The sequence below is a fragment of the Pleurodeles waltl genome, chromosome 1_1 (genome assembly GCF_031143425.1).
Source record: "Pleurodeles waltl isolate 20211129_DDA chromosome 1_1, aPleWal1.hap1.20221129, whole genome shotgun sequence".
Classification (NCBI taxonomy): domain Eukaryota; kingdom Metazoa; phylum Chordata; class Amphibia; order Caudata; family Salamandridae; genus Pleurodeles; species Pleurodeles waltl.
The window spans coordinates 918,709,034-918,723,007 of NC_090436.1; the positions used below are offsets into that span (position 1 = coordinate 918,709,034).

The window sequence follows — 13,974 nt, forward strand, 5'->3', positions numbered from 1 at the left end:
AACCTGCTTTGTTTACATTAAATTCCATCAAACATGAATAGGGATTATTTGGTCCCCTACAACTAGGAGCTAACAAACTGGAGCAAATGTGCATTGCAGGTCTTTTAATTACCAAGTGCTCTCCACTCACTGACATTGAGAAGCATGCTAAGAGAAACAAACTTAGTTCACTTAACAGTATTTCTGTCCTTTATCAGTTCCTTAGCCAGGACCAGGAGTCTATCATATTTCCTCCTAATATGAACTTAACAAAGGGAGGGAATGGCACAGTGGCACAGTCGTCAGATTTTAACCAAGAATGATGAACATGCCCTGCCTCTTGGATCCTTAGGTGTTTCATCCCTCTGCCTTTTACTCCAAGATAATTTCAAGCTCAGCTCAAAGTACAGGCACTGCCCACATATAGTGCAGGACAACCTGCCCTGGGTATCCTGTGCTTGATAAATCCATTATTATTTCATTCAGTCTTTTAGAGAAAGACATCACATGGTCTTTTTAACAAATTTGGGTTGCAGTATGTATAAGAGGCTGATTCTGATGGAGAACCAATTGTCAAGTTCCCTAATATAGTGTGGACATGAAAGGTCACAAAGAAATGAGAAACAGGAAAGAATTGAAAAATATGTAGCACAAGGAGCAGAGAAGGAAAGAGGGAACTCCTGCACAAAAATATCTGCAACCCGATTTCATATGTTATTATAGTGAGATATTTCGGCAGAATAATTATTGTTCTGCCAAAATTTGTGTATAATGGTGGGCCACTAGTAGGATAACTTTATTCCAAACTTTCATCAACAATGCAAATTTGCTATCAGACGATTCTGACAATCGAAAAAATATGTTTAAAAATACGCATTGAACTATTTACCCCTGAAATTGCACTCAAGACTGCCCTAAGACATGACTACTTTAAAATATGTCTCACCTATTTGCCATGCCCAGACATAAGGACCTTCATCAATCTTACATATGTAGTTTGTATTAATTCTTACACGGTTTCCTGCGATTTCTGGTAGTATACTTATCACTTGAGCTGCCTACTATCGATCACTGTTGGCAGCCATTGTTGGACCTAAAATATCTTTGCTGAGCTCCTCTCTTAATGCAAAGACTTTTCAAATGTTGCGAAGCTATGAAGAGAGACAAAACCACATTGAGCAATGCATTCAAGCAGAGTCTATAACAATTTTCACCAAAATAAACTGTGGCTTTATATCCAAGCAATACATGGTCAGTGTATCGCTAACCCAAGTCTGGGAAATTGAATTACAAATACAACACTAAGGAACATACAATTTGCTGAGTGCTGATCAATAAAATCCAGCAAGGATATTATGTTTGGCCAAGAGATTATACAATATTTGCAGAAAAACAACCAAAATCGACTTTCATGTTTGGCAGATAAACACTACGTATTGACGTCAGCCGATTCATTTCTAAACAGCAGTACTTTAACATGTCTACTGGGCCTTTGCAGTGTTTTCATTTGTAGTTAGGCGCACAATTAAGAATGGTAGAGGTGCCTTCATTTAGTATTTTCATTTTCCAGTTGGAAATTTTTGAGGAGATTCAGACAGCTATTATCTTCAACTTAAGCAGTAATTAAAAATCTGAGAGGATGGGCATAAGAATCTGCACAAGCACATAGATGTCGTAGGGGCCTTGTGACAAAGGAATTTTGAAGTACATAAAGCAGAGCTCCAGCAACACTCAGGCATGTACTCCTACATACCTTTGAGAGTTAGCCCCAAAATTTCGAAAATGGGAATACAAATGGAAAATGCGGGCAATATTTATATGCAGTTCGTGCAAACATAATGAACTGTCTTTTCTTTGCAATTTCATTAGTGAATTGTAGATATTAGGACCAATTCACAGAGGCACATAAAAGTACATAAACGAATAGTCCTGTACTACTACTTCCTAAACTTATATTGATTTTAAAACCTAACCCCACGGCGTGCATTTTTTTAAACAAGAAGGTGGAGCATGTGATCTTGTAATTAAGCAAACACATAGATTTAGGTTCTGGCTTTTAAGCCACTATAGGTAATCTCATAGGTCATCTCGGACAAATTGTGCAAATAACTATGGAAACCATGTTGGTAGATATGACAGTCAAAATGATTGATTTCAAATACCTGATTTATTTGGGCTATGTTATGTATTTAACGATAATGTGAATAACCTGATTGAGTAGCAGAGAGGTATCCCATTTTGTATTAGTTTGTATGTGTGCTTTTTCCAAACATTTATTTCAGGAGGTTAGATTATCAGAATAATAGCTGTTTCCCAGAAGGCTTTTAACAGCCTTTAATTTTCCTAGAAGAAAACATACTTCGGGCAAAAAAGCTTGCATAAGATTGTTAGCTGTATGTAGTAAATAACAAACACAAATAATGATCACTATCCTGCTTTGTTTATAAGTCAGGAATTTAGTAGTATGTATGCCTATAACAGGCAATGAATTTGCCTTCATCGGAGAAGAGTTGCTCCTCTATGTTAATAATGACAAGAATTCAGCCCTAACCCTTCTCCTACCTACAACACTGTGGACTACATAATTCTAATACAAAGGCTACAAACTAGATGGGCATGACAGGATCCGGCCTAGCATAAATGCATTTCTTTCTTTAAAACACCACCACAACATGTGGATCAGATCAGATCAAAGGAGTCTCCCGTGTGAATGAAATCATCCAGCATATCACAGGGTTTTTCACTCTCTTTCCTACTGCTTAAGACCTATGGAAGGACCCTGGTTTAGCGTCTTGAGAAACATGAGATGACCTTCCAACTCTATGTGGACTAAACCTTAATCCACTTCTATTTGCAAAACAGACAAGCGAATCAACCAAACACAACTTCAACCCTAGGCCACACCTGTTTCACTGCACAAAAGGGAGCATTCTCTGCATTGAAAGAGATAAAACAGAAATTGTGGTGATTGGATGAACCACACTCAACTGACAGCTGCTCATTTAGCCGATAACTATAACTCATTAAAAATCAATTACCTTACATTCACTCTAAGGCAATGCAGACGCCAAGGGTGTCATCATACAGCTCACGCTACTCCTGAAATTCTGCCCACTATACGACCTCATAATTGGGTAAAGTTCACAAAAGGTTTGATCATGGCATGCCTTAACAACTGCAAAGCCATATACACAGCTCTCCTTAAAAAACTCAGTGACTGGCGACAAAGGTTGCAAAATCCATTAGCCAGAATTTGCCTGCAGTTCTGCAACCACAGCCACATAAGACCAGCCATCCACAGACTGCTCAATAAGGTTTAGGTCCAATCCACTCTTTATAAAGACTTCTGGAGCAAAAGCCCAAAGTACCTGCAGAAAGTGACCCCAGTTACAATCTAGCAAGGAACATATCCGCATGGGCAGCACATTTTTTCAACTTTCTTTTGGCTAAATCATGAATTCAGATTGCTGGGAGTTCTGGGACAAAATTGTTCAATGTCATGAACAGAGCACCAAATCAAACTTCATGAAGATTAAAATACATCTTAATACAAATCTCTTGAAATTTGCTTTTAACTGAACATAATATTATATAGAGGATCATGAATGAAGAATATCAGATTGAATCCCTTCCTTACTGAGCCAGAATCTAACCTCCACTTTGCATGTTGAAGTATACTGCTTTGACGAACATTCAGCCCCTCATTACGCTCCTGGTGGTCATGAGACTGGCAGGGACACAGTGGAGATTGGACTGTCGCCAAAGCAGCAGTGCGGCCTCCACATTATAAGCGTGGTGGAGCGACCAAGGTCCGACCACTGGCAGCGTCATGTTTCTGCCAGTCATTAGCCTGGTGGTGCCGGTGGTCTTTATCCGCCAGGGCAGTGCTGCAAGCAGCACTGCCCTGGAGATTACGAGTCCCCCGCTCTGCCGGCTTTTGCATGGCGGTCCACCACCATGCAAAGGCTGGCAGAGACGGGGCTCTGCACTGCCCATGCACTTGGTATAGGCAGTGCAGGGGCTACCATGGACAACCCAGTTGCACTTTTCCCTGCCTATATTACAGGCAGTGAAAGACACGACAGGTGCTGTTGCACACGAGGCACCGCAAAATAGCCACCAGCTCGAGCCAGCGTCAATGTTGTGGCCTATTTCCCACTGGGCAAGCAAGCGGAAACACTGTTTTCCATCCTAAATAGTTGAGCGGCCAGCCTCCGCTGCCCGCCAAACTCAAAATGAGGCCCTCAGTAATGTGGATTATTCAAAAGGTGACAAACATTGCTTTGCAAAATCACAAAAATATTAAATTCTATCTTACATACATGTATCTGTTTGTAACTAGCTGATAGATAACAAAAACAATAGTTCACCTGGCTGCAGTATACTACTTGACCAATGATGATGGTGTGTTTTATACTAGGAAGGTAGAAATTGACACTGAACATAAAACCTTTCTGTAAGAACTCAGCAGGTATGAGCATTCCATTCAAATACCTTGTGTAGACACAAGCAAGAGATGGGTGATACAATAACGTTGCGCTTGTCAGGGGAAACAGGTGACAGTCAGTTAGGCAAATCTGGCAAATGCAATATGAGAAATGCAATCCAAACTAGTTGTTTTTCAGAAATGAGCAGTCCTATGAGGAGATAGCATATTATTCAGATCCTTATTGAATTCAGTTGGGATCAGAAGAAATTTACAGACATAAGAAATTTCAAACAGACTGTTTGCTAGTGTGGTATACCAACTGCTATAGAAGTTTGAGGGCTATGGTGGGAATATATAAAATGGCAAAGATGTTGCGGCCATGCATAATGCCTGGAGCAACAGCACACTGAAAACATTGTGGGTATTCACACAGGATCTCAATACAAATATCTACTGTAATAATGACAAGTGTAGTTTAAAGGTGGTATTGAAAAGGAAACACCCCCCAAATATTACAGCTGTTGAGTAAAGGGACTCGGCACCTGAAGAAATACTTTTCTAGTGGAGGAAAACAAGAAAACCTTTTCTCAGTGAATTGTCCCTCCTGTACTGTAGACAATCCAGAGTGAATATAGTTATAAGAAGAGTATATTCATGAATATTAATGACTTGCTAGACTTCAAGGATGAATTCAGGGATTTATTAAAGCCCCCTAAATGTTGGTAATAATAAATGTATGTGGTTGGTTTAGAGATTCCTGACTTCACAAAATCCTTTCTAGGATAGCTCTAAAATATTTCCTTGCTTCTGGTTCCAGAGGGAGTTACTTATGTTTAAAGAGGAGCAACACATATAGCATGCAAGATGTTATGTGTAAGTTATTTGTTTGAATTGAGTATGCTGAAAGTGCAACGTTGTTTCTATGTTAGGGCCTCATGCACAAAGGGATGTTTGCTTTTGCATTTTGATTCAGTAAATTATAGGGTTTGTGAACAGTAAAACCCTTTTTGAATTGTGCTAAGCCCATTTAAGAATTCAGAAAATGTTTTCTGAATAATTTAATGGGTTTGGGAAACCATAAGGAATCGGTATTTAGAAGGGTGTGCTAAGGGTGTTCCTTCCAAATATTGATTCCTTATTGTATGTGTTATGTTTCACCACTGAAATCCGGTCTTAAAACATTATTAATTTACTACTACCACTAAAGAGGTGGTAACATGTTTGCAAAGAGGAAGTGGTCCCCATGGGATCCCTTCCCCTCTGTGAACACGGATAAGAACATTCTTTAGGAGCAGGCAGTGTTCTCTGGTACAACTGCCTGCTCCTAAAACATATCTGTGAAAGTTTTCATTTTCTCTTTTAAACACATCCCATTTCTATTTCTGGAAAACCAGCTGCATTTAAAAAAAGACTGCTTTTTTAAAGGCAGTCACAGACCTAGTGGTCTATTAGCCCTAGCAGGCCACCTTGCCCTCAACTGGAGCCAGTCATAGTGGTTCACAATTACCTCATTAATATTTTTGAGGTCGGTCAAGTTGCAACCCACTATGTTTCAAAATTTTGGGAACTGACGTATTAGTACATGGGTTAGTTCGGAAGGTACAAATGCATTTGTTGAAACTCACTATGCAAATTGCAACCACTTTTATCAAACTATATTTAGTATATGAGGTGTTCTGTCTCATCTCTCAGACTATATGATTTGTGCCTGGTTGGAAGCAATAAAGAGGGCAACTGGGAAACACCTCAGTGTATAAGAGTTCATGATGCCATCAGTGTGGAGCTATCTGTCTCTAGGGTGATGGGCCCTCCTTGAGTTATCTTGAATATGTATTATGATCTTGGAGAAGTTTGGGCAAGGCTGAGGCAGTGTGCTTCCTCTAAGGATCTTCATATTCCTTGCTATCTAAAACCCTTTTGCCAGCCCACTACTCTGAATTCCCAACAGTCCCCATATTCCGCATCAACCACAGCATATCCCTCATCAACCATTGCACATTAAAAACAACTCCAGTATCAACGTTACTCTTTGAACAAATGCAAGTTCAGTGACAAGGAGTGTCAAGAACCAAATGCACCATAGCCATTTAGACAGCTGCATCATCACAGATCAGACTTACAGTTGGCTAAAACATACCCTTAACCTTACAGAAGCATGAAAGCCTTCCTTTATTTGATGTACTGGGGATTTGTGATTGTGCAGATGAAATGATTAATCCCCTGAACTAAGTCATCCCGTACAAACTGGAAAATGACCTTCAATTTGTACCATAAAAATACAGGGAACCTGAGAGCACTGTCCAGCAGCTTAAGGGAGCCGTTTGCTAAAGGTAAACAGAAACGTAGTCAGCTAAAGCCACATATTTGAATTTTGACTGTAATTCATTCAAAAATCCACTTGAATCCAAGCCAACTCAGCCCCTTGAAAAAAATCACAATTCACTCATCATCTTTGTGTAGGTTGCTTAAGTGAAGCTAGTCAGGTTTTCTTACTTTCAAATGAAACAAATGAAACCCTGCTTTGTTTATGTTAATCAATTTCTAAACCTTGTTCCTTCAGTGTAAGAAAATTGTAGATTAAATTAGAGTTGTGATCTCATCTTTGGCCACTGGCTATAGACACCCTCGGCTACCTTTGGTTACAGAGAATATATAAGACTTGGAATGGTTCCCATACACCATACCTATGTAGTGAAGTTGCATTTTACCACTTAACCCTTCATGTTTCAAGTAACACAACATGTTTCTATAGGTGACTAATATTTATCACTAACAGAGGACAAAGTATGCTGATAACTTCTGTTCTTTATTTCTCATTCAACAAAGTGTTCCTGTCTTTGAATGAATTCTCCTTTGAACTGAATGGAAATTTGTCAGTGGGGTCCACTAAATCAGATCCCTGGCTACATGCTGTTAAGTGAATATTTAAAACAGCACATACAACACCACAAGAGAGCTGCACAAAACAATGTAATGTTCAAATAAATTGGATTGCTGTTTCAGGAAACAATACAGTTACTAATAATTTGATCACCTAGTGCTTCACAATGGTATACATAACCTCAAACATGCAGGTATCTGTACCTGGACAATATGATAAAAGGTAGATAAAGTATGCAGTACACCATTTTATAAAACATGCATTAAGGACTATGTGTAAGTAGTTACCTGTGCATCAGCCAGCATGACGTCTTTTAGCATGGGTTGCCCCTTTGGCTCTCCATTTTCCATCCTCACATAATGGACCTGGTATCCTCTGATTTGGCCATGCTGCTTGTTCGGCATAGGTGAGCGCCATGTGATTTTGACTGATGTAGAGTTGACAGCCTCTACCTCGACTTTACGAGGAGGGCCACTTGGAACTGGAACAACATCATTTGATAAAACAGAATTATAGTCACTGGTTCCACTCACTAAGGAAAATTCTTTAATTTCTTATTTTTTAATTTCAAGTTCTCTCATATTATGAAACAAATCTGCTCTACCTTCTAGTGAAAGATCAAAAAGAATGACTGATGCAAAAAAAGAAAATGGAAGAAAAAAAGAGCATTGGAGAAAGAGAAGACATGTAAAAATGCAAAAAGCCAAGGCAGATGCTTTGCTTTGTGCAAAGCATTTAAGTACAAAGATATTTTAAAATAAATGATTAAAAATGTATTAGGTTTTCAAAAGCATGTTTTTTTCGTTGGTAGGGACAAAAAATTGGATGACAGCTGGACCACCTTCTTTTCCATTCTGACTCTGAAGGCAATAAATAAGAAAGATGGCAAAAGTTTTGGAGCATCAGTCTTTCAAAAGATGTGCTAAAAAGAGCACCAAGAAAAAAATAATTAAAGTGCTATATATAGACAGAGCCTGTACGCAGTGCGACAGGAAAAAGTACAAAAAATAGAAGAAGTGAAGAACTATCTTACAAAGTTGTGCAGTTTTCGGAAAGGAGAAGGTAGCAGATACAAAATGCACTTAGAAACGGTGGTGGTCTATTGATTGCCAAGATAAAGACAAGAGTGGAGTTTGACTATGTAGGATCTGTGATCATAAAATTGACATAAAGGAGGAAGGAAGGCAAGGAGAAAGGAAGGATTGGGCTATGTAGATAGAAGTATAGGAACATTTGAGGGGTCACATTGTTTTAGCAGTGTAGACAACGTACCATCTTCATCTGTCCGGATCAATACAGCTAAACTCTCAGGGCCTGGTCCAACCTCAGTGTGGGCAGTCACAGTGATCTGGTATTCAGTCCATTTTTCCAAATTGTCCAAAAGGTAGTGGTTGGTGTCTGATGAAATGCCCAAAATGTCATGGGGCTTGATATCTTCTCCATCTAGTCCGACATACTTAATGGCATACTCGGTGATAATTCCATTTTGTTTTTCCACTGGCGGGGGCAGCCAACTTACCAAGATGCTAGTGGAACTTCGACTTGTGCATCGAATGTCTTGAGGAGGAGCGGATGGCTCTAATTTCAGTAGTGGGGATTGTGGAGGGTTTTGGTGACAGGATGAGAATGGCGGGGACACATAACAAAAGAAAAAATAAATAAATAAATAAAAAGTGGACACCAAAAAGAAACTGAAACATAAAATCGAAAAATACATCAGATAGCCTGATGCACCTTGGCTTATCATGGTGTACAAAATCAATGTGAAGGAACAAACTTAAAAAGTGAAACGAGGGGTAAATAAATGGAAATAATGTCTCTACAATATTACCTACCTGTTTTTAAAAAACCTCTTATCAACAAAAAAATACTTCCTTCTCAAATTTTCTTGTTGTAACTGGCTGTAATTAATGCAAGTTCAGAGTTCAAATATAGCTATTTTAAAGCAATAAATGAGACGAGTAACCCAACTGTGAGTATTCCCATATTGCAAATTAGGGCCAATATAGAAATTAAGTGATCTATCATTAAAGAAGCTTAGTTCTTGATGAGATGTTGTTTTAGACAAGCTGTTTGAGGAAAAGAACACAGTTGTGAGTATGCCTTTATTAATGAGCATTTAGTATTCATAAAATAACTAAAATGCATTGGAATATTATAGAATTTTCAAGTAAAAACACAATGTTGTGGAGCATTTTAATGAAGCATAAGTAGTCTGTTAATACATGTCGACAGTTAGGTTCATGTTTTAAACTCATTGTAACTAATGCTTATACTTTGTTCCAATTTAGGAGTACTTTCAGTATATTTGTAAATTTCATATAATAATCAGACCATCTAAAGCATCTCAATAAACAAGAGCTACCTAAAGGAAATGCACTAATACCATTTGCACACATTTAGATATCAGTTGCCAAGAATGTTACTAATTCCAAACCTCCAAAAATAACTAACCCACACATTTTAAAAATTATCAAATATTTTTTTTAAATAATATTCAACATGAATATGATATTTTATATACTTTACACATTGTGCAACATATAACTACAAAGCAAGTTTGCAGGAAAGGGTGGTGCAAATAAAATGGCTCTTTAATCAAATAAAGCCTTCTCAAGGACAAAATTACTCTATTGAAAAGAAGATCAAGTCACCCTACCATCACTACATTTCAACTTGTATATGTGACTCTCAGGTAGCTCAATGACTCCCACCACCTACAGGTCCAGATATATATAGACGCCAGTTGTGTTGAACTCACAGTAGGGCATTAGTTGGGGAGTCAGGTTAACTTCTTTGAATGCTGGACCATATTCTTCCCTGTTTTAGGATGACCTGCCTGTTTTGATGTTTTTCATGATGCACAAAGGTTTGCAGAGTGATCCCCAAATTTCCAATACCAACTAATACCTGCCTATGCTCTTAACCAACACCTTCACTTTTTCACTTCAATCACTTCTGCCTGGTCCTCCTGATGAGGTTAAAAAAAAAACCTACCCCACCTTGGAGGAGAAAGATATACCTGCCTCCATTGTTCTTCTCCACAAAAAAATGGCAAATCAACTATACTGAAGAAGTGGCTAAGATTTAGTCTAAAATTTAAAACTCTTAGGTAACTCAAAAAGATAAATAAAGAGTCAGCCTTCACTTTCAAACCTAAGTAAAGATTTCTACTCTTTCCAAGTGTTATAACATTAAGAAAGGGTCTAGAAAATGTTCACTAACATTTGTAATTCAAAATGAAATTCTAGAAAAGTGTTTTGCATTTTTAGCTAATCTATTTAAAATTTTCAGGCACTAGTGAGTAGATTGCATGTCAGAATAGCATCTACAGAAATATTGTTTTAAATAAATATTGTTTCTGAAATAATGTTAACAAAAAATATTGTTTCGGGATTATATTTTTTATTATTTGCTCCAATGGAATGACTTTTTTTAAAGAATAGTGAAGACACTATTTCAGTTAGTGGATATTGTGACAAGGATATTCTGGTACAATAAAAGCAAGGGATTGAGATTTTTAACTATTTATATACTTTTTCCATAAGTTCTGCACAAATAACTAAAATATGTAAAAATAAATGTACAAAACTAATATAACTTGAGGTCTTTATGAGAAGATACTTTTGGACTAATGCAATAACTCAGAACTTGAATACTCATTAAAGTAGAATCATCATTCCTGATCCACCTCTACATACACCTTAAATGGGAACAGTAGGGAAAATAGTGGGTTGATACTGAGGTCCTTCTTTCTCCCACCAAACAAATGGCATTTTTTTTTGTTTATTAAAAGACCAAAAACTGTTGGATGCTGTTTCATTGGAGTGTCATAAGGATGGCCATAATGCGTGCAGAAATGCACAAGGTACTACTAGAAGCAGTGAATGTCCTTTAGAAATTACTCCTGTTGTCAGAGAAAAACACATTTTATGTGGCAAGCAAAGGCTACTTGCTAATTAATTGGACTTTGGTGTCTTATGAGTGACAATAGATAGATGAGATTCATGAGCTATGGAACTATTAAAGTGCGACAGTTTCACTACGTGTCCTCAAAGTCACTGCAAGGTATTAGCCAGAGACCCTATTTCTTAAATACAATGATGTTGCTACTTAGGTAGTTGCAGTTTCTTGTTCCACACTGTGATCTTTTTTGATTTCTCCATTACACCGGGCCCCTGCACATCAAGGGCCCTTTGGATGCTATAGTACTCCTGAACCCAGGGAAATCTTGCATTAGTTTCAGCCAGTCCTCCAAATCAGAATTATCAGAATACAGAGAACACAAGACATTCACTTTTCACTTATTGCCGAAAACAGAAAGACCACTGAAATTAAGTCAGCTCCGCACAATATTTGTATAAGAAGTGCTTATTCAAACACTGAGGGCAGCCAACATACACATGCAGCATAGTGTAAATAAAGGTATAAGCCTAATTTAAAGTTATACCTACCATTGCAAAAGACAGGCTTGTGGACTGTGACTGTAATGTGTACTTACCATACCCACCAGCAGCTATCTCAGCACAATGTTTAAGCGAACTTATGACAGCAAATAATTAATAAACCCACCAGCACACAAGTAACCTTACTGAGTAATAGCTAGATTTGTAGATAGCACCAATATTACATCCATTAACATTAAGAAATTCACCATTACAGTCATATACGTTTGTTTTTTAGAAAACACACGTAATTGAGAATGATTTTATGTCTCAATGGACAGTTGACTATCAAATGCCTAAATCCACTTTGGCTGCTACTTATTAGTAAGTTAGTATTTGCATTGTAATAGAGGCATTTTCAAAATGTTAATGCTTGTAAACAGAGAGGCAACATACTAATTGGCATCGAAAACACATGGCAACACTCCAAAACACTTGAGGAAAGAAACAAAGCAAAGCATATTATTGTCTTTTCTTAAACAGGTGACATGATCAAGTAATATATTCAGGAATGTAGCATCATATATGCAAGAGTCATCTTGAAGTGCAACAGTTGGTTATTGCAATGCTGCTTCAACAGTAAGTCCACAGTAGGAATCTCAAGGTGGGTGGAGTGGAGATAATTCTGTTATCTGCCCTTTCAGAGAGATAGACAATCCAAGTGGTGTTACTGGGAGTTATGGACTGGGGAAAAAAGTTCTCAAAATCTGCAAGAAATGTACTGCCCTAATGCATGTTGTGTTTTGATAGAAAGCAGCCCATTGCAAACAGTTTCAAGGTGTAGCTAGTTAAGCCACTGTCACTTTTTGTTAGAAGTTCCTGGGTTAAAAGATGACACCTCTGGGGACCCAAAAGTGGTCTTTACGAGGGGTCAGTCTTTGAAGGGCCAATTATTCCCTTGTTATTCAGCCACTTTACAGGAAACCTTGGACTTAAAAATCTCAGCTCCAGGAACATTCTAGGGCATTAAGAAATGGGGACACAAAATACCCATTGACACAACATTAGAATGAGAAACCTGGGATAATCCAAGGTGGTGGTTCCACAGAGTTGACCACATACCGATGAATATACACGGAGGTGATTGGAAATTAATTTTGAGACAAACTGGGACAAAATTAATTTGCCCTTTTGGTCCATAGAACAGAGTCATAACATGGATTATAAATGTCATCATTTTTTGTGAATAAGGATATGGGTGATGTTTACTTTTGTGGAGTAAAGTCAAGAGATGGGTTGATATGTTTTGGTCCTATAAACATACTTGGCTTGTGATCATTTTATTTTGGATTTATGACATTAATTTTAATTCTTGCTGGTGATAATTAATGTAAGAATAATAACATGTAAGGTAGTTGATTTAGGATTGGGCCTATGGTAACTAGGATGCTTTTCAAAACATGATCATTTAGGTTCTCAATTAAAATATGGTGATAATGGCATTGCATATTTTTTTTATAGAGTGATGGTGGAATGGGGATGTGTTGTTACTGAAATGGTGGGGCTCTAGTTTTTAGAAAACTATGATATTTGGGCTATTCAATCATGTTATTAAATAATAATATGCAAGAATTTTATGTGATTGACTGATAGGGTCCAGAGTTATGAGAACCTTTGAACGGTGGCCCCTTATTCTTTCTGCTAAAAGATGGTGTCCATGGACCCACACTGTTTGTTATAGTGAGATGCTGGAATGGGGATGCACCATTACTGATGCTGAAGAGGATCATGTATTTTCTAACTTTTGGGAATTGTAGGAATTATGGAAGGGCAAAAACAGATAATATTATTATCTCAAAAACATGTAATGTTGTGCTTTGAATTATGAACAGACCATTGTGAGTCTGGGTATTTGTGGTAGCAAGAACCTTTCTTTTTTCCTATAAAAAGACAGCAGCCATGGAAAGGCCGTGATTCATAATTGGCTTGAACTTCATGGTTTGTTATAGTGCAATGCTGGAATGGGGTTGCGTCATTTCTGATGTTGAAACAGAGACGTGTTATCACTAACATTGCAGTTTTTTAGTTTTAGGAAATTAAAAGAGTTATGGATTGGCAATAATAGTTGATATTACACATTTTTAAAAATAGGTGTGGGTGCATTTTGACTTACAATTGGAAAATTGTGAGTCTGGATATTAGTGGCAGTGAGAACTATTACAAGATGGTGGTCATGGAAAGGCCGTGACTCGTGATTGACTTGAATTAGATAAAATGACAGGTGTTTCTTATGAGTAAGG

At 37.7% G+C, this 13,974-nt stretch overlaps 1 protein-coding gene across 19 annotated transcripts in view; it reads right to left on the reverse strand.

Annotated features, from left to right (window-relative positions):
- The window catches only part of PTPRD (protein tyrosine phosphatase receptor type D), a 3,982,777-nt gene that overhangs the window by 280,433 nt on the left and 3,688,370 nt on the right, over positions 1 to 13,974 (reverse strand). For 16 of the 19 annotated variants that reach the window (XM_069230134.1, XM_069230131.1, XM_069230146.1 and 13 more), the window contains 2 exons: positions 8,562 to 8,867; positions 7,577 to 7,770 (listed from right to left, as the gene is read on the reverse strand). The exons of the other annotated variants lie outside the window; for them this stretch is intronic. In XM_069230134.1, coding sequence (XP_069086235.1) covers positions 7,577 to 7,770; positions 8,562 to 8,867 — 500 coding nt within the window. The remainder of the gene's footprint in view (positions 1 to 7,576; positions 7,771 to 8,561; positions 8,868 to 13,974) is intronic. 19 annotated transcript variants of the gene reach the window in all.